This window comes from Oncorhynchus masou, chromosome 28 (assembly GCF_036934945.1).
Source record: "Oncorhynchus masou masou isolate Uvic2021 chromosome 28, UVic_Omas_1.1, whole genome shotgun sequence".
Lineage (NCBI taxonomy): Eukaryota > Metazoa > Chordata > Actinopteri > Salmoniformes > Salmonidae > Oncorhynchus > Oncorhynchus masou.
The window spans coordinates 21,228,715-21,247,386 of record NC_088239.1 but is presented as its reverse complement, the minus strand read 5'-3'; the positions used below and the strand labels follow the sequence as shown (position 1 = coordinate 21,247,386).

The 18,672-nt window shown below is 39.2% G+C and overlaps 1 protein-coding gene across 1 annotated transcript; it reads right to left on the bottom strand.

Moving 5' to 3' along the window:
* Window positions 1-1,465: 1,465 nt before the first annotated feature.
* On the bottom strand, window positions 1,466-18,065 carry LOC135517350 (myosin-7-like). Its single transcript, XM_064941566.1, has 40 exons — window positions 18,036-18,065; window positions 17,879-17,921; window positions 16,473-16,681; window positions 15,991-16,134; window positions 15,738-15,894; window positions 14,825-14,852; window positions 14,627-14,732; window positions 13,854-13,946; window positions 13,375-13,438; window positions 13,186-13,284; window positions 12,109-12,212; window positions 11,885-12,023; window positions 11,661-11,779; window positions 11,317-11,466; window positions 11,050-11,220; window positions 10,558-10,867; window positions 10,374-10,447; window positions 9,974-10,179; window positions 9,751-9,874; window positions 8,731-8,867; window positions 8,386-8,641; window positions 7,899-8,141; window positions 7,638-7,814; window positions 7,382-7,527; window positions 7,214-7,304; window positions 6,743-7,132; window positions 6,511-6,637; window positions 6,299-6,417; window positions 6,014-6,210; window positions 5,657-5,840; window positions 4,646-4,811; window positions 4,410-4,534; window positions 4,016-4,324; window positions 3,680-3,883; window positions 3,037-3,333; window positions 2,805-2,909; window positions 2,600-2,695; window positions 2,372-2,506; window positions 2,044-2,092; window positions 1,466-1,595 (listed from the first exon to the last, which is right to left on the bottom strand). Exons 3-39 carry the CDS (start codon window positions 16,671-16,673, stop codon window positions 2,072-2,074), a joined length of 5,814 nt encoding a protein of 1,937 aa, XP_064797638.1. The 5' UTR covers window positions 16,674-16,681; window positions 17,879-17,921; window positions 18,036-18,065; the 3' UTR covers window positions 1,466-1,595; window positions 2,044-2,071.
* Between the last annotated feature and the right edge of the window lie 607 nt (window positions 18,066-18,672).

The following is an 18,672-nucleotide window of genomic DNA, read 5'->3' as shown; positions in this document are numbered from 1 at the left end:
TATATTCAAAGATGGCAACAATATACCAGTAGATTAATATATTTCAAAAATATTCTTCTCATGAACCATAGGACCAATTGACACCAAATGTGGAATGAAGGTCCATGGTACTTGTCTTAACTTAGTTTGAGTGGATATATATTCACTGGAAACCTTAGATGGCTGCACCAGACCAGTTGGTGGCACTACAGATGTCAATGACACCAGTGGCACCATAGGATACTAGAGCAATAACTATTGATCAAGTAGACCATGTCTTGTGTAAATTAATGATAGATTATGCAATGAAAATAATGCTGAACATTTTTCACAAATCTTAACATGAACTATTAGTCAAGTTGACCCCATAATTGGTTTAAAAGCAATAAGTGGCCTAGTGGTTAGAGTGTTTGGCCAGTGTTTGGTTAGAGTGTTTGGCCAGTGTCCTTTTTGTTGTCCTGTGAACCCGATTCATTGCTGCTCAAAGCTATATGTTATTTGTGTGTTTCCTGGGCTCCTGACTTGATTGTGTAATTGCTTGGTCTTGTAATGCAGGGATCCTTTGAAAAAGTGACTTTGGTCTCAATGGGACCCTCCTGCTTAAGCGGCACTCGTATCCTTTTCACCTCATTTAAAACCTGATACATTTTTTACAAATTATTAACCGAGACTCACATTTTACATATACATGGGGCCCTTCAGGGGTGTGTACTTAGTCCCCTCCTGTACTCCCTGTTCACGCATGACTGCACGGCCAAGCACGACTCCAACAACATCATTAAGTTTGCTGACGACACAACAGGGTCTGATCACCGACAATGATGAGACGGCCTATAAGAGAACTGGCAGTGTGGTGCCAGGACAACGACCTCTCCCTCAATATGAGCAAGAAAGGAGCTGATCGTGGCTACAGGAAAAGGCGGGTCAAACAGGCCCCTATTAATATCGACGGGGCTGTAGTTGAGCGGGTCGAGAGTTTCAAGTTCCTTGGTGTCCACGTCACCAACGAACTATCATGGTCCACCAACACTGTCTGAATTCCATTGATTATTTGGCTTCACATCACACAATAGTCCAGGGTAGGTTTGTTAGCAGATAATAAATAAATGCTACAATAGTTTATTTGCTAATATTGGTTCACCTGCATATATGATTTAATAATAATCCATTTTTGATTAAACCACACAAATCCTTAGTTTTATGCCAACAAAATATGATTTGCTCATTGGTATTGGTAGGTGTTTCACTTTGTCTAATTAGTTGTTGTTGATTAGTTGTTGTTTTTTTACAATATTTCTGTTCATTTAGGGGACCCAATTTGGCTCAGAAGCACCCCCAGACACAAACGTGAGAGATGTTTGTCTGTCTTCATGATTCCTTGTGAGGTAAGTTACCAGTATATTATGAAAACCAGTGTTAACTTAATTTTGTTGAATAATAGTGGATTCCATACCTGTTCATAATAGAATCAAGCAATACACAGAGGGGCTGTTTAACTTGACCTTATTCTTTATTCTGCTCATGTTACATGGAGAATAGAGAAACAACTAAAGCACTACAGTCAGGAGATTTTCAGAAAGGTCCATCCGAGAGCTTCACTCTTCATCATGTCCTTTCTGTAACACAAGATGGATGAAGGTTAAAATGTAATAAACACTAAAAACATTCTTACAATATTCTGTGCTTTGTCAACTATATATTAAACAATGGGTCTCCTTGTTTGAGTGTATAGAATACACTATAAATATCATGAATTACACCAACTCTGTCTAGTAGTAAATGAAATATTCCACAAAAATATTTAAATAAGCAAAGATGTCCGGCATTTATCACAATAAATATAAATGTGTTACTTGCCATCACACAGTAACTCACCACTGAAACTAAAATTTGTCATGCTTTTGAAGATTTTTTTAAAACCATGACAGGGCACAATAATATGAATGATAGTATGTTTATTGGAGATCAAATACTTAAAAAGCAATTAAGGTTGGGCCTGTCGTCATACATGATTTGAGTTTGCAAATGATAACCAATATAATTCATCTGATTGAAAGAACTAACCTGGGAGCCAGCATCACAACTCTTGGCCTCACTCCTCATCCTTTCCTTTCTGTGACAGAGTAGATAGATAGATTGATTAACAGAACATTTAAATGTGACTGTGTACTGTTTACTACCAAATATTGTGTACTCTGGTTAAAATTGTACCATGTGGAACTTCGAACAGGTATGTATAGTTACTTGGTAACAATGCAACAGATGATCCATGTATTACTTATTTTCTTCAGGAATCAATGAGTTAATATCGAGAATCCAAATGACCATTAAACAAGATACCACAAAGTTTAGGCTTTCCCATACATTAAATTGAAACAGCAACTTCACGGACCTTGGAACTGGCATCACGACTCTTGGCTCTCATCTTGTTGACCTGAGACTCTGCAATATCAGCCCTCTCTTCTGCCTCATCCAGTTCATGCTGAATCTTACGGAACTTGCCCAAATTGGAATTGGCTTGTTCCTCCTGTGAAAAATGTTTAATACGATTTAAGTTTCTAGCAAACAAAACAATTAGAAAATTACAGACGCATCAGTTGGATGATAGAAGGTTACTTACAGCCTCCTCTGAAGTTCTCTTGTAGGATTTGACCTTCAGCTGCAGTTTGTCCACCAGGTCCTGCAGGCGGCTCAAATTCTTACGGTCTTCCTCAGTCTGCACACAAAAAGAAGGGAAAAAATAGTAATGCTGTAGATATATCTTACATTTCATTCTGAGCATGTTAATGTATTTGTGCATTGTCAAATTAAAGTATATAATGTACCTGGTATGTGAGCTCCTTGATGCGTCTCTCATATTTACGGACTCCTTTCACCGAATCACTGCTCCTCCTTTGCTCCAGTTCCACTTCAGTCTCTAGCTCTCTCACCTAGAAAGATATGATCGATGTTAACACAACATTTACATTTATTTTGTTAGTTACCACTACTTTCAATATTGGAGCTAGAAATATGTGACATTGAATTAATAGAAGAGAATGTAGCTTAGACACTTACTCTGGCCTCCAGCTTCTGGATCTGCTTCTTGCCCCCCTTCATGGCGATTTGTTCAGCTTCATCCAGGCGGTGCTGCAGGTCCTTGATGGTCTGCTCCATGTTCTTTTTCATGCGCTCCAGGTGAGCACTGGTGTCCTGCTCCTTCTTCAGCTCTTCTGCCATCATGGCAGCATCAGTAATGGCCTTCTTGGCCTTTTCCTCAGCATTTCTACACTCCTGCACGGCCTCCTCCACTTCATTCTGAAGCTGGGATGTGTCGCCCTCTAGCTTCTTCTTCTGGCTCAGTAGGCTGGTGTTCTACACACATATATATGACAAATGATGTTTATATTACCTATACGTACCTCAAGTAGCAGACATTTAAAGATGGAATCCGTAGTAGAGGAAACAGTGGCACTGTCCTTCCAAATACCATTGTTATTGTTTTGTTTTGTTGACAAAGCAGAGGTGAGGAGCGTTGCACAACATGGTACAGTACATTTGCTGCTGTTTTATTGTGCTTGCAATGATGTCCAAAGGGACAAAACAGTGTTTGTTGTTTGCAGTAACTTATTTGTTGTTGTAATTTCGCAAACAGACATGGCAGTTTCCCCATTAAGGATTCCAGCTTCAAGGAGAACACTGTTATATATTACTGACTTACCTGTGAGTGGAGCAGCTGAACTCTCTCACTAACATCCAGCAGTTCCTGCTCAGCCAGTTTGCGGCCTCTCTCAGTCTGCTCCACCAGGGCTCTCAGCTCATCCAGTTCAGCCTGCATCAGGTTGTTCCGTCTCTCCACAATGGCAATGTTCTCCTTCAGGTCATCATTGCTACGAAGAGCATCATCCAGCTGCAGTTGAGAATCCTGTAGAAAGAATTACTGATTTTACTAGATTTACTATTTACTTTATATACATTTACTACACTAAACAGTGTGGTTTTTTCTTTTTCTGAATGCACAAGCAATGTTTTTAATTCAGTGGTGTGGAAGTAATACCTTCAGATGGGAATGGAGACCCTTAAGTTGCTTCTGGGCCTCTGATGCCTGCCTGTTGGCCTGGCTGAGCTGGATCTCCATCTCATTGAGATCTCCCTCCATCTTCTTCTTCAGCCTGAGAGCTTCATTCCTGCTGCGAGTCTCTGCCTCCAGGGAGCTTTGCAGGGTATCCACAACTCTCTGCTGGTTCCTCTTATTCATCTCCATTTCCTCATCCTTCTCTACCAGCTTCCTTTCAATGTCAGCTTTCACCTGATTGAACTCCAACTGAGCTCTCAGGATCTTGCCCTCCTCATGCTCTAGGGAGGCCTATGAGAACACAGCCACACATAGTTTGTAAACTCTTAATTAAATGTTGGTACTTTCACTATCTGTAAATGTTTTCTATTCTCACCTCAGCTTCCTCTAGAGCAGACTGTATCTCAGCCTTCTCCTGCTCCAGCTGTTTACGGATCTTCTCCAGTTCATGGATGCTCTTTCCTCCTTCACCAAGCTGCTCAGTCAGGTCAGAAATTTCCTCTGTGGAAAATATTGCTGTACATTAGAAACTTTTTGGCATAACTGATCTCCAAAAAGTAAAATTATTTTATTGACTAAGTTATATAGGTCAATTAATGCTAATGCTCTGACCTTGGAGGTTCTTGTTCTCCCTCTTCATGGTCTCCAGATGATCCAGAGACTCCTCATAAGAGTTCTTGAGTTTGAAGAGCTCAGTGCTGAGAGATCTGGCCTCTTTCTGGGAGCTCTCCAGCTCAGTCTGAGACTCCTCAAACTTCTGCTTCCACTCAGCCAAGACCTGAAAAACATACTTTTTTTTAAGTGGCTTGAATACAGTATACAGTATGGTTCAGATAAGATGGACAATATTGTCCAATAACTTACAGAGAACAGAACTGTGTCTTCATACTCACAATACAAACCCCCAAGACAAACGGGGTCTGGAAGCAATTGGTCAGGGGGTTAAGTGCCTTACTCAAGGCCACAATGGGAGGCAATGGTAGGATGTAGGATAATGCCAGCACAACCTTTTTTTGAACCATGACACTTTGTTGGGATAAAAAAATTCTGCAGCACAGCTAACATTTCCCTATTAATTTATTTAGTGGTAATGACCTCCTTCTCATCGGATCCATATTTCTAATAATCTATTTTCTGACAACATTTTTGAAGATTAAATAGGTTTTATTTTTAACGACACTGAACAAAAATATAAACGCATCATGTGAAGTGTTGGTGCCATGTTTCATGAGCAGAAATAAAAGATCCCAGAAATTTTCCATATGCAAAAAATGCTAATTTATCTCAGATTTGTGGCATGCTGACTGCCGGAATGTCCACCAAAGCTGTTGTCAGAGAATTTAATGTTAATTTCTCTACCGTAAGCCGCCTCCAACGTCCTTTTAGAGTAATTGGCAGTTCGTCCAACCAGTCTCACAACTGCAGATTAGTCTGCGCTAGAAATATTTTGCTTTAGCTCTGATAATATAGGTATTTAGTTTAACATAGGTTTGCGCAAGAGATTACCGGTTTTCTGCATTGTAAAGGTGCCGCAGCACACTGGTTGGAAACCACCGCACTAGGCTACCTGCCGCCCCTCATGTACTATAATGAAGGCTAATAGGACTTGTGTTTTTTTCTTACCTTGTCAAAGTTCCTTTGCTTCTTGTCCAGAGAGGCAGCAGCTGCATTGGATCTCTCCACATCCACCATGAGATCTTCAATCTCATTCTGGAGTCTGTGTTTAGTCTTCTCCAGGGATGAACATTTAGCATTTACAGCTTCCACAGCTTCCTCTGCATCCTGCAGACGCTGAGCCAGTTTCTTCCTAGATTGACATAGATGAGAAACACATTTCTGAACAGCTGCCATTTTTCTCTAATATATATTGGTAGTGTAACAGGTAATCCATCTATTATTTATCATGTACCTTTGTGTATCGCTCTTTCAGACAAGGTTCAATAGCCTGAAAAGTAAGAGAAAGTAATAAAACATCCTTACTTTGCGTCTTCAAGCTCCTCAGTCTTCTGGATGGCATCAGTTTCATACTTGGTTCTCCACTGAGCCACCTCAGCATTAGCCTTGGACATGCCACGCTGCAGCTCAGCCTTGGCCTCCTGCTCCTCCTCATACTGCTCCCTCAACAGATCTGAGTCATGGCGAGCAGACTGCACTGCATGGGCAAGTGCGTTCTTGGCCTGGTAAGGAAATTTATAAAAGGATCTGTAATTATGCCTGATGATGAATGTAGTTAGATAAGAGACACTGCATTATTTGTATAAATACCTTGACTTCCTCCTCCAGTTGTCTCTTGAGGTCTTCAATCTGCTGAACATTGGACTGCTTACCTCTGGTCAGTTGAGAGACCAGAGAGTCCTTCTCCTCCAACTGTCTGGCAAATTCACCTGTTTACATGCAATTCAAATTATTTTAAATTATATTACTTAATCGGGTAATTTATTGTGGTTGTTCAATTTATTCTTTTTTTGTAAATATACCATTCTCAGTTTGAAGCTTTGCTTTCTGCATGGTGAAATCATTGATGGATCGCTGTCCTTCCTCAGCTTTCGTCCTGTATTCACTCATCTGGTCCTCTAGAGTACGGCACATTTTCTCCAAGTTTGTCTAAAAACAGATTTGTTTTTGAATGACAGAACAGCATCACCAGATTGCATCTTTAAAAAGCATGTATACATTTTTTTTCTTTGATTTACCAATGATACCACATACTTTGGACTTGACAATCTGCTCCATGTTGGAGACCACATCATCCAGCTCCAGCCTGAGCTCACTCTTCTCTTTCTCCAGCTTCTGCTTCACTCTCTGAAGGTTGTCAATCTGCTCTCCCAGGTCAGCTACACTGTCAGCATTTTTCTTCCTCAGAGTGGCAGCTGTAGCCTCATGCTGCAGGGTAGCCTCTTCAAGGTCTCTGCGCACCTTCTGGAACTCAGCCTCCCTCTTCTTGTTCATCTCAATCTGGGCAGCAGTGGCTCCACCAGCCTCCTCCAGCCTCTCACTGATCTCTTCTAGCTCTCTGGCCAAGTCTGCCCTCTGTTTCTCCACCTTGGCACGGGCAGCTCTTTCAGCCTCCAGCTCTTCCTCTAATTCTTCAATGCGGGCCTAAAATAGTAGGAATTCAATTAAATCTAGTTCAAATGTGACTTTTAGAATTAAAATGTTTCAACAATTGTCTTGAATTACCTGCAGCTCCTTCAGTTTTTTCTGAAGCTGTGCACTCATGGCCTGCTCATCCTCAATCTTGCTGTTGAGTTGGCTCATCTCAAAGTCCTTCCTATTGAGATGAATATGCATTTTTAGTGTTTTCTATTGAATAATACTTTGTTAGCATATTTTGATCTCTGATCTTACTTCTTCATTCTCTCCTCCATCTGCTGCTTGTCATTCTCCAGGTCCATTAGGCTCTCCTGGGTCAACTTTAAATCTCCCTCCAGCTTTCTCTTGGCTCTCTCAAGGTCCATTCTCACCTTCTTTTCTTGCTCCAGAGACCCTTCAAGCTGATAAATTATATATTAAACAATATTTGGAGTAACCAATTCACTGGAGCTTGTTTTTAGGATAGTACTAATTTTGTTATACATTTGATGAATTCCTATTTGATACTCACATCATCAACTTGCTGTTCCAGTTTGGCTTTGGCCTTGGTCAGCGTGTTGACTTTGTCCTCCTCACTCTGCAGGTCATCAAGTGTTTGTTGATGAGCCTCTTGGAGAGCCTTCTTCTCCTTGGTCAGCTTGGCAATGATTTCATCCAGAGCTGCCATCTCTTCAGTAAGGTTTTTAACCTAAGAAAACAGTGTGTCATTACACTTTTATCCAAAATATTTAATTGTAGTTTTAACATCACAAGGAAGACCAACTTATTTTACCTTGTTCTCTGTGGCATGCTTTTCCTTCTCCACTTTAGCCAGAGTGAGCTCCAGATCATCAATGTCCTTTTTGAGTTCTGAGCACTCATCCTCCAGCTTCCTCTTCTTAGCGGTTAGCTCTGAATTCATCTCCTCCTCATCCTCCAGTCTTTCTGTCAGCTCTTTTGCTTTGGCCTCAAGCTGGATTTTGCTTTTGATCAGACCCTCACATCTCTCTTCAGCATCAACAATAGTGTCTTCTTGCTGTCAAGAAGTATATCAAATTCTCCAATGCTCAGATGTTTGCTCGGAGGCAAAATATTTGGACACTACAAATGATTGACAAATGGTGCACTGATTGTATGTATCTATTTAGAAAATCATGTCTCTTTTCTCTCTGTTTTTCCATTTCTCTTTATAGCTTATGGCTAAAAGCTAACTAGTAAGGCCATTTTGACCAAAGATGTGACTGCAGCAAAGTAACTGTAGTGCAGTTAATGTTACTCACAGTTTGGACAGCGAGTTGCAGGTCGTTCTTCTCTTGGAGAATGGAGACCATCTTCTCTTCCAGCTCCTTTCTACGGGCTTCACTTTTAGCATAAGCCTCTTTAAGCTTCAGGAATTCTTCCTTCATGTTGGCCATCTCCTTCTCAGTCTCTGCTGACTTCAGCAGAGGTTTGATCTTGAAGTACATCTTCATCCAGGGCCAATTCTTGACACCCATGAAGGCACGAATGTTCCATTGGATCACAAGTAAGGCATCCCTGCAAAAGTTTTATAAAATATAGTTCATTCAACCTTTCCTCACCCCATACACGTTGTCTGAAAAGGTTTAAGCTATTCTCATTCCTACCTGCGGTCAACCATTTTCTGGAACTCAATTCTGGCAAGTAGACCACGTGATCTGGCCTGGAGGCCAGTGATGATAAGAGCGAGACGATCGTCTCTCATCTCCTCCAGTAGACCCAGGAGACCAGCCTTGAAGAACACCTAATGATACACAAAGGCCTTCTTGTATTTGGTAGGATTGCATTTTTCTGCCAGATTACCATAAATAACTTGAATGTGGTATCCCACAGTTACCCAAAACTGTCATGCCTCTAGGAAAATGGCACACATTGACGACAAGGTGGCCCTGTAATGAGCAATTGATTTTACAATTTCCAAGCCAGCATGTTGACCAAGAGTTACTAAATTATAAAGGAAGTCTATCGCAAGCAGTATGGTCACTATGCTTTTAATTGCTCATTGTATATATGGATCTACTACATTATGGCACTATACCAAGTATCTATTTTTATCTCTTGACTCGACCCATTTGCCCAAGAGACATAAAATTAGATAAGCATGATCAGTGGTACATCAGAAGTTATTTCAAGAGGCATTGCTCAGGTTGGCCAGATGGTGATGTAGTGTTAATATACTGCTTGGACCCCCTAATTGCTGCTACGATTCCATCCTGGAATTTATGTTGCGTTCATAACCAAGTGGTAGGTCTGCATTTACCATTTGAATGCATTCACGTGCTTTGAAATCATAAAAAAAATGCTGATTGGCTAATGGCTTTCAAGCTGCGTGAACCATAAACTAAAAGTACAGCTATCAGGCTTGTCAACAAATTATAGTGTTCAAAAAACATATTAATAGATTGCTTTTATAAACTATGTTACGCCCGATAATGCTGTTATCGTGGTAATTTCCTTAGTAAGTCACGTCAGATGTCAGTATGTTGAAGAAGTGGGAGCTCAGGATGATAGATGAGTTTCCCACTAGTAATTACCAGCTGGAGGGGAGTTCAAGTGGATTATTTTGAGTCGAATGTGGTAAATTCCTACTTCCTACTTGGTTACGAACGCACCATTAGATAATTTACCTTCGTGTGTCCTAATCTGTACTGGGTGTGGTCAATATCCAAAGAGCCCAACAGTTTTTCTGATGCCTTCATGTTATCCATGAACTGACCCTCAGGGATAGCATTTGGATTGAGGATGCGGTATCTGAATTTAAATCAGAAAGCAATTATCTTAAAAAAGGGAACATTTGAATAGTTAAACAATTGAATTTTTTTTAGAAAGGAAATAAATGGTTATTTTTACCTTTGTTTGAAGTCGGCATACAGGATTCTGTTGGGGAAGCCCTTTCTGCAGATCCTGATGCCTTCCAGCACACCGTTACAGCGCAGCTGGTGCATGACCAGAGGATTCTCCATGGCCCCAGGAGTCTTGGTCTCATTGGGGATGATGCAACGCACAAAGTGGGGGTGAGTAGACCTCAAGTTGGTCATGAGTTTACCCAAGTTCTCCTGTCAGTATGACAAATGTAGAATTTTCCATCAGTGAATGAGTCTCCAAGTACCTCACGAGTCACAACGGCATTTAATGCTAACATGCCTAACACAACATACTGGAATCTCAAATTTAGTGCAAATATAATACATTTGTTAATATTCTGACACGTGAAAACATCATACATATATTGATTTAAGCTCAGATTTACCCTGTGCAATGCAGACACAGTCTGGAAGGAAGAGCCTTTCTTCTTTTTTCCTCCAGCCGCTTTTTCTTCAGGTGCTGGATGATAATGAAATAACTATTTAAATATATTATTATTACTACTATCATATACTGTGGATTATTTATTTGAGTGTGTTGTAGTCTTTTCAGATATAAACACATAGTACCTCCTTCTGCACCAGCATAGTTTGCAAAGAGGTTGGCCAGGAACTTAAGACTTGACTTCTGGAACAGTCCAACCACAGTCTCATTCAGGGGGTCCTTGTTCTTCACCAGCCAGTTACCAATGTTGTAGTCAACAATGCCAGCATAGTGAACCATGGAGAAATGGGCCTCTGGTTTACCCTTAACAATCCTAGGCTTCTGGAAGCATGCATTTTTGCCGAGATGCGTATCATACAGCTTAGCTTTGAATGTATTATCACTGGCCTTAGGAAACATGCACTCCTCTTCAAGGATGGACATGATACCCATGGGCTAGTGGAAGGAATGAATGAAAATGAATTAATGTTAAGGGAAAATCATTGTGAATAAATATCAGAATAATGTGTCATTGAAGCACATTTATGAAGACTGTCCTTTGTTTGTCCTTTCCTAAGTAATCTCAAAGATGACTTAGGATACATCATATAAACTACTGCACAACTGAAGATACCAACCCTTTCAATGAGGTCAATGCAGGCAGCCAAGTCCATGCCAAAGTCAATGAACTCCCAGATGATGCCCTCTTTCTTATACTCTTCCTGCTCCAGCACAAACATGTGGTGGTTGAAGAACTGTTGCAGCTTCTCATTAGTGAAGTTGATGCACAGCTGCTCAAAGGTGTTGAACTGAAATAGAAGTTCACAGTTACTTTATTTTGTCAGCTGTAATGTTCTAGATACATTTTTTCATGCGTCCTTTTTTAAAATCAAATTGACACTCACATCAAAAATCTCAAAGCCAGCAATGTCCAGCACACCAATGTAGTGCTGACGAGCGTTCTTAGTGTCCAGGGAAAGGTTGATTCTTATCACCATCCAGAGGAACATGTTCTCGTAAATTTTCTTTGCTAGTGCACCAACAGCGTAGTACACCTACAAAATATTGAGAATATAAATTATCTCAACATAGCCTCAACATAAACACATAGGGACAGTTTCCTAGACACACATTAGGCCTAGTCCTGGACTAAAAAGCATGCTCAATAGGTTATTCTAGGTATGAGCATCCTAGCAACTTTGTAGACAAGTTTTATGCTCAATATTATAAAAACATTTTGGAGACTCACCTGGTTGACATTCTGACCTTTGGTGACCCACTCATTTCCTACTTTGACCCTTGGGTGACACAGCCCCTTGACTAGGTCAGCAGAGTTCAGGCACATCAGATATGCCGCTTTGTCAAGATCTAGAATGGCAATGTTTTATGATTGGTGGAGGCAATCTAATGGATTTTTATTTATCAGATACTACTGCATAATGAAGTGAGAGGTTTTAAATCCTCATCACTCACCCTCAGTGCCATCTGCCTCTGCTTGCTCCTCCCGCTGCTTATTCTTGAACTTCATGTTGCCGTAGTGCATGATGGCACCAGTCAGCTTATAAATGCCATTCTTCTCCTCTTGGGAGAAGCCCAGCACATCAAAGGCATCCTAGTCCCAAATTAAGGTAATTGTTTTGCATTGGAGAAGGGGTTGGAATATTATTGCATATACAGTATATAGATATATTACTCACATCAGTAGCCATTAGCTCATCTGAATCATTAATGGAGGTTACAGCAATCTCTCCTTGGGAGATGAAGGCATAGTCATAGGGATTGCTGGTGATGAGTAGCATTTCTGAAAAGAATTGAACAGCTCAGTTTATGTGTGTTCATGCTGTGGTATAGGTCATAACATAATATACTTAGTATTAGGGTTGGGGTCAATTAGAAAATTGCCATTGATTTATATTATAAATTGACAGGAAGGCAAATTAGTCATTAGAGTTTCGAAAAACCAGTGGTGGAAAAAGGACCCAATTTTCATACTTGAGTAAAAGTAAAGATACCTTAAAAGAAAATGACTCAAGTAAAAGTAAAAGTCACATAGTAAGATACTACTTTAGTAAACGTATTTGGTTTTAAATGTACTTAAGTATCAAAAGTAAAGAATAAATGATTTAAAATGTCTTATATTAGGCAAACCAGATGACACAATTTTCTATTTTTATTTACGGATTGCCAGGGGCACAGTTCAACACTCAGACATAATTTACAAACGAAGCATTTGTGTTTAGTGAGTCTGCCAGATCAGAGGCAGTAGCAGTAGGGATGACCATGGGTGTTCTCTTGATAAGTGCATGAATTGGACAATTTTCCTGTCCTGCTAAGCGTTCAAAATGTAACTTTTGGGTGTCAGGGAAAATGTAAGGAATAAAAAGTACATTATTTTCTTGTAATGTAATGGAGTAAAAGTAGTCAAAAATAGAAATAATAAATGAAAGTACAGATACCCCCCAAAAACTACTTAAATAGTACGTACTTTAAATTATTTTTACTTAAGTACATTACACCACTGCGAAAAACTGCAGCTGGAGATTTTTTTGTGTGCATTGGATTTTAATGCTGTGTGCTTAAATGTAATTTAAATAATTGTTACTACATAAATCACCCTATATTGTGTTGTGAGTTTCACAGTGGGGGGATAGGGGTAGTACACTGCCTGGGCTGGCTATGCTGCATCATAAGAATTTAATTGGATTTCATCAGAAATGTTCAGTTTAATCCAGAATTGACATCAACCCTATTCAGTTTGATGTTTCAATACTCACCCAGAAGTTCTGGTTTCTGTTGGGACAGGATCTGGTAGAAGATGTGATAGTCTCTCTCAGCCTTGAGCTGGAAAGTTACACGTGACTTCTCCAGAAGATCTGATCAGTATGGAAAAGTGCTTTTGGTATTAATGTGTCTCCTGTCAAATAGATCTGTTCAAGCCTGGGCAAATTGAGTGTTGTACTCACAAGTCTCAATGTCAGCAGATGAAAGCTTCCCAGTGACTCCAAAATGAATTCGGATGAATTTACCCTGTAAGTTATTGTCAAAGCAGAAATGAATAATCATATTAGATCAGAGTTCAAGTAGTATTTGTTTTCTTTTTGAATACCTTAAGTGCACATGATTGAGCTTGCATGGTGTAATGGAACTGATGGAATAGTCCTACAAGTTTAAATTCCACCTATCTGGTTCTCAAGCAAACACAGAAAATATTTAAAAGAAAACAAATACTATTGAAACCCAGCTCTGTTGCACACATACATATTTGATATGATCTACAGTCCCAAAAGGGTTGATTAGCTGATGGACATGAGGACAATTAGCTGATGTCATGACATCAACTAATTGTATCATAATAAATGTCAAACATAAAATACAACAGATAAGATGAACATGTATGATAAGATTTAAGTTATATTTGACTGAGAACAAAGACCGAACGTACAAATCGGGAGGAGTTGTCATTCCTGATGGTCTTGGCATTACCAAAAGCCTCCAGGGCAGGATTGGCCTGGATGATTTGATCCTCCAGGGTCCCCTACAACCCAACAACCACACAGTGTTAAAATGCTGCAAAGATCTGTAGTCAACATATGCTTATCCAGCCGTGAGGAATGTTTAATTTAGGATTAATAATGATTGCATGTTTCATTTAGGGTTTTTTTCTGCAGGGGTTGCAAAGGTGTTTGTGTGTGTGTGTGTGTGTGTGTGTGTGTGTGTGTGTGTGTGTGTGTGTGTGTGTGTGTGTGTGTGTGTGTGTGTGTGTGTGTGTGTGTGTGTGTGTGCGTTGGGGGGGGCAATGCCATGGGACTAAGTTTATTATTCTTTATTTTTTAAAGCTAATTTCATTCAACAACTATACACATTATGCCATGGCTTATGCCTAGTTCTTATGCTTTGTTCTTATGCTATCTGAGTGACTCAAACATTATAACAAAATCAATGGTGGCCGCATGACAAAACACAGACTGTTTTGTTTTTACTTTGGTGATTGTTCGTTCTGAAAGATGATCTTATTAAGAAATATATTGCTCCATTATATTTTCTACATACTTATATCTGGTTTAATTTTGCCCAAAATTATTTATTTTATTATTTATTTTTTATATTATATAAATAAATAAAAAATGAAATTTGTGGTGGCCATGATTTAGTAACAGCTTTGCAATGCTGCTACATGCAAATTGAGAAATGCTGAATATTTGCATTCTATTTTACCTTTTTTTCTTCTGATACACTTTTCTTTCCGCTAACAGCAGCAATGCTGGCAAAATACTGGATGACTCTCTTGGTGTTAACAGTCTTTCCAGCACCGGATTCTCCACTGGGATTTAAAAATAAATATGTTAATGTCTCAGAATTTCTCTTAACTTTAAAAAGCTTCAAATGGATATAACCTTTGGTTGATGTACTTACGTGATAAGGACAGACTGATTTTCCCTGTCTGTTGAAAGAGAAGTATCAGTAAATGTGTCATTTAAAAACATTTTATGTCACTGTAGACTAGTGCAGAGCGATGAGTGCTTTTTGGAGTCAGTTCGGTTTCGGTTTGATTATTACATTTATATTTTATTTTTAAACATTAAATGCATTATGAAATAATAACATAAAAATAATTTTAGGTTTTTAACAGAAATTCCAAAAGCCAAATAGTGAAAATCCAGTTGCCAAAACATTGAAAATATCCAATTGTCTCACATTGGGTAGATCAATAGACATCAGTAGACATCAATAATAAAATATTTCAGTTGTGAATATGACTTCGTTTTTATTTAATGAATGTGTTATTATCATTCCTTAAAAGTCATCATCTCATCTCTGCTCAGGCAGTAGCAGCCAATCAGCCAAACAAAGTTCTCCCCTCTCCCCATACTGTACTGTCTTTAGTCATCCTATTTAGCTAGGCTAGCCTGCCTAAGCATGGTGAGAACTGTCTGAAGTAATAATACTTTCACAAACTGTCTCTAGCCCCCCTCTCCCTTATCATTGTGTTGTTTACATTCCTCTCTCATGTGGTCTTTGCTTCCGTGTGTATCTAACCTAACGTAACAGGGTCAATGGATTTTGGTAATTGTAGTTAATTTCCACGTTCCTGTGCTGAACTCGGTTGAATATTTGCTTAATGAAAACTACGACTCCCTTCAGCCCAGCGTCCCACTCTCTCGTTGATTTGAAACAGGCGTTGGGGTTTACGAAAATAATTAACGAAATGGAATTCAGGTAAAGACGGTCAATTATGTATTTAATCCCCCCCCCCCCCCAAAAAAAAAAAAAAAGTTGGTTAATCGCTCAGCACTAATGTAGATGAAAAGTTATATTTTTATTTTACCTGACAACATGTACTGGTAAGCATTGTCAGATATGGAGAAAATGTGAGGTGGCGCTTCACTCCTCTTCTTGCCTCTATATGCGTTGACTACCGACTGATCATACACTGGCAGCCATTTGTATGGGTTGACAGTGACACAGAATAGCCCTGAGTAGGTCTGTCAAAGACAAGGAGAATACCGAAGATTTAGTTTAATTCATTTGAATTAATACATTGATTTATTGGAGATATTAGCAGACAGGTCATTGCTTACATAGATCATCCAGGCTGCGTAACGCTCTTTGAGGTTAAACAGCACAGCGGGCTCGTGCAAGAAGGTGAACATCGCCATGTCCTCAATTTTATCAAACTTTGGCGGGTTCTGGGGGTGGACATCATCCTCCTTCACAGTAACAGTCTGAAAGAAGAGAAAATTAAATCGTTTTTTTTACATTTTCAATGTGCAGAAGTATTCCATTTGAGACAAATCTTAATTTGAGATTACACATTGTAACATTTTCACAAATCATCCATTTACATGTAATGCGAGATTTGCATGGAAGTTAAAGATTTCAAGTTAAGATTATGCTCTTTGTTGTCTCTTGTTAGAAAGATTTTAAACATTAAAGAGCATAACTCATTTCAGTTCATAACTCATTTTTCATTAATCATAGAGTTATCCTAGTAGAACAAATGATTATCTTGTGATTTTCCAGGTCATATATTTTCAGAAATGTTTTTCACCAAAATATTTACCTTTCCAAACTCCGTCTCAGCGGTGACTTTAGCCCCATCTCTGCTGGTGATTGTGGCCTTGACGTATTCTACCTCAGGGTCAGGCACATAGCACTCTCTCTTTATGTCAAAGGGTCTCGTCTGGCATTCCATACGCTCCTTGTCTGACTTACGCAGAAAGGAAGCTGCGACGCCAAACTCTGCCATCAAACTGTCCCCCATTTTTAAACCTGTAAAGGCAGGAAGAGTGTTGAATACATACATATGTACATATTTTATACACTACAAGGTTTGAGTTAATGCAGCCCCAAGCTCTGCCATCAACGCGGCCCCCATTCTTAAATCTGTGCAGGTATGTATCTATTATTATAAAGGTTGAATTTGCTAAACTTCCCAATTTACTTGTGCCAGTTCTCACTGTTGCCATGGTTTGTTGTATGCCAGGATTCTCATGATAAACGTTTCTCAAACTTACGAAAGAACAACCATTTAGAGCTTCATACTTTGCAGTATTTTTTACAATATCAACCATATTTTGATAGTTTTACATTTTATTCTGTTAATGACAAAGGGAACCATGCATATTGTGGTAATAACCTAATATCAGTGTAAAGCACTAATATTAAAGAATATTAAATACATCAACAACTTTAGGGCACCAGGGCTGTATTTCACTTCTCTCTGGTACCATTTTTGGAAAGCATAATGTAAATCAAACATTTGATCCCAAACATTTTCCACCAAAGACCTAAGTTAATTGGAAAATGGTATACTAGTATCACTACTGTATGTATACAGGTGTACTGTATATGAGTAATATATCGTACCATAGCATAAAGGTCATGGCAGAACAATAGAACTTTAAAATATAAGCCTAAAATAGACACAAAGGTCAAGGCAGAGGCAGAGTCAAAGATTAATAAGAGTTTAACTGAACAATATGTAGGTGAGTAAAGCAACATTGAATATAAATCAAAACATGTGAGGTTCAGAGCAGACAAAAAGTAACTAGGTCCACTGTAGCTGAAATCTACAGCTTGTGTAGTGATGACACTGACAACACGTAATTACTATACAGGAAATATGTATTATGCAATATAATCCTACAGCCAAAGGATTTGAACGTCCATAATGTTGCTTGATCGGTGGTTAGGCTATTATTAGCTGGCCAAAAGTAGGCTTCATGAACAGTTCATTTAACTGTATGTTAGTATTGGTTTTCAGTGAATTCATGTAACTCACAAAGCTCATCTGCCTTTCCTGCGTTGCATAAAAATTATCTTCAACAAAAGACTGTGTACATCTGTACAAATTGACTACATTGATGCGTACAGACACTCAAATGTTTTGCATTAATATGCATATTTGGCAAGCTGTTATAGTTTTCATGTTGTTGAACATCTATTTTAGAAGATTGTGATTCTTACCTGTTGGTCACCCCTGGGATACGTTTGGTGGAAAGGATCTCGACTGAAAATGAAGTAGACAAGTAGACCAATAGCAGGCTATGTGTGGTTATGACTATTGTTAGGTCCTGTAATGATTATCTTTGCCCTCCTCAGCAGACTGCCTCTATATGCTTACCTTCAGGCTGTCCGGTGTCTCGTGTCTCCCCCTGGTCTGTCTCCCCCTGGTCTCCATCTCTCTTTATAAAGAGTGTTACTCAGCCCTATATGGAGATGGGCCATCTATTATAATAAATTAGTCTGATTATTTTAGAAGATCTGTATTTGGGGATAGAGGTGTATACCTCTTTGACCTATCAGGCTGGTTGTAACAACAGGCCAGTCCAGGGTGGACAACGGATGCATTGAAAGCATGTTAGATGCATTGAAAGCATACCCATGTTTTGCTTCTGAGATTCTCATTGTGAGGTAGCATTGGATAGACAATAGCAAGCAGCAGGTCTTTACAGTTCTATTTTTGCCCCTTCGATCAAATTGCAGTCTCAGGTGATGTAGTCAAAGTTCATGGAAATTCTTCAAATTATGTATTTTGTGCAATGATAATTGCAAGTTTTAAAGATTGATTTAATTATTTTTATGCTAATTTGTGAACACTTGGGATTTTTTATGGGGCAGCAGGTAGCCTAGTGGTTAGTGCATTGGGCCAGTAACCAAAAGGTTGCTAGATCAAATCCCCGAGCTGACAAGGTAAAATTCTGTACTTCTGCCCCTGAAAAAGGCAGTTAATCCACTGTTCCTAGGCTGTCATTGTAAAT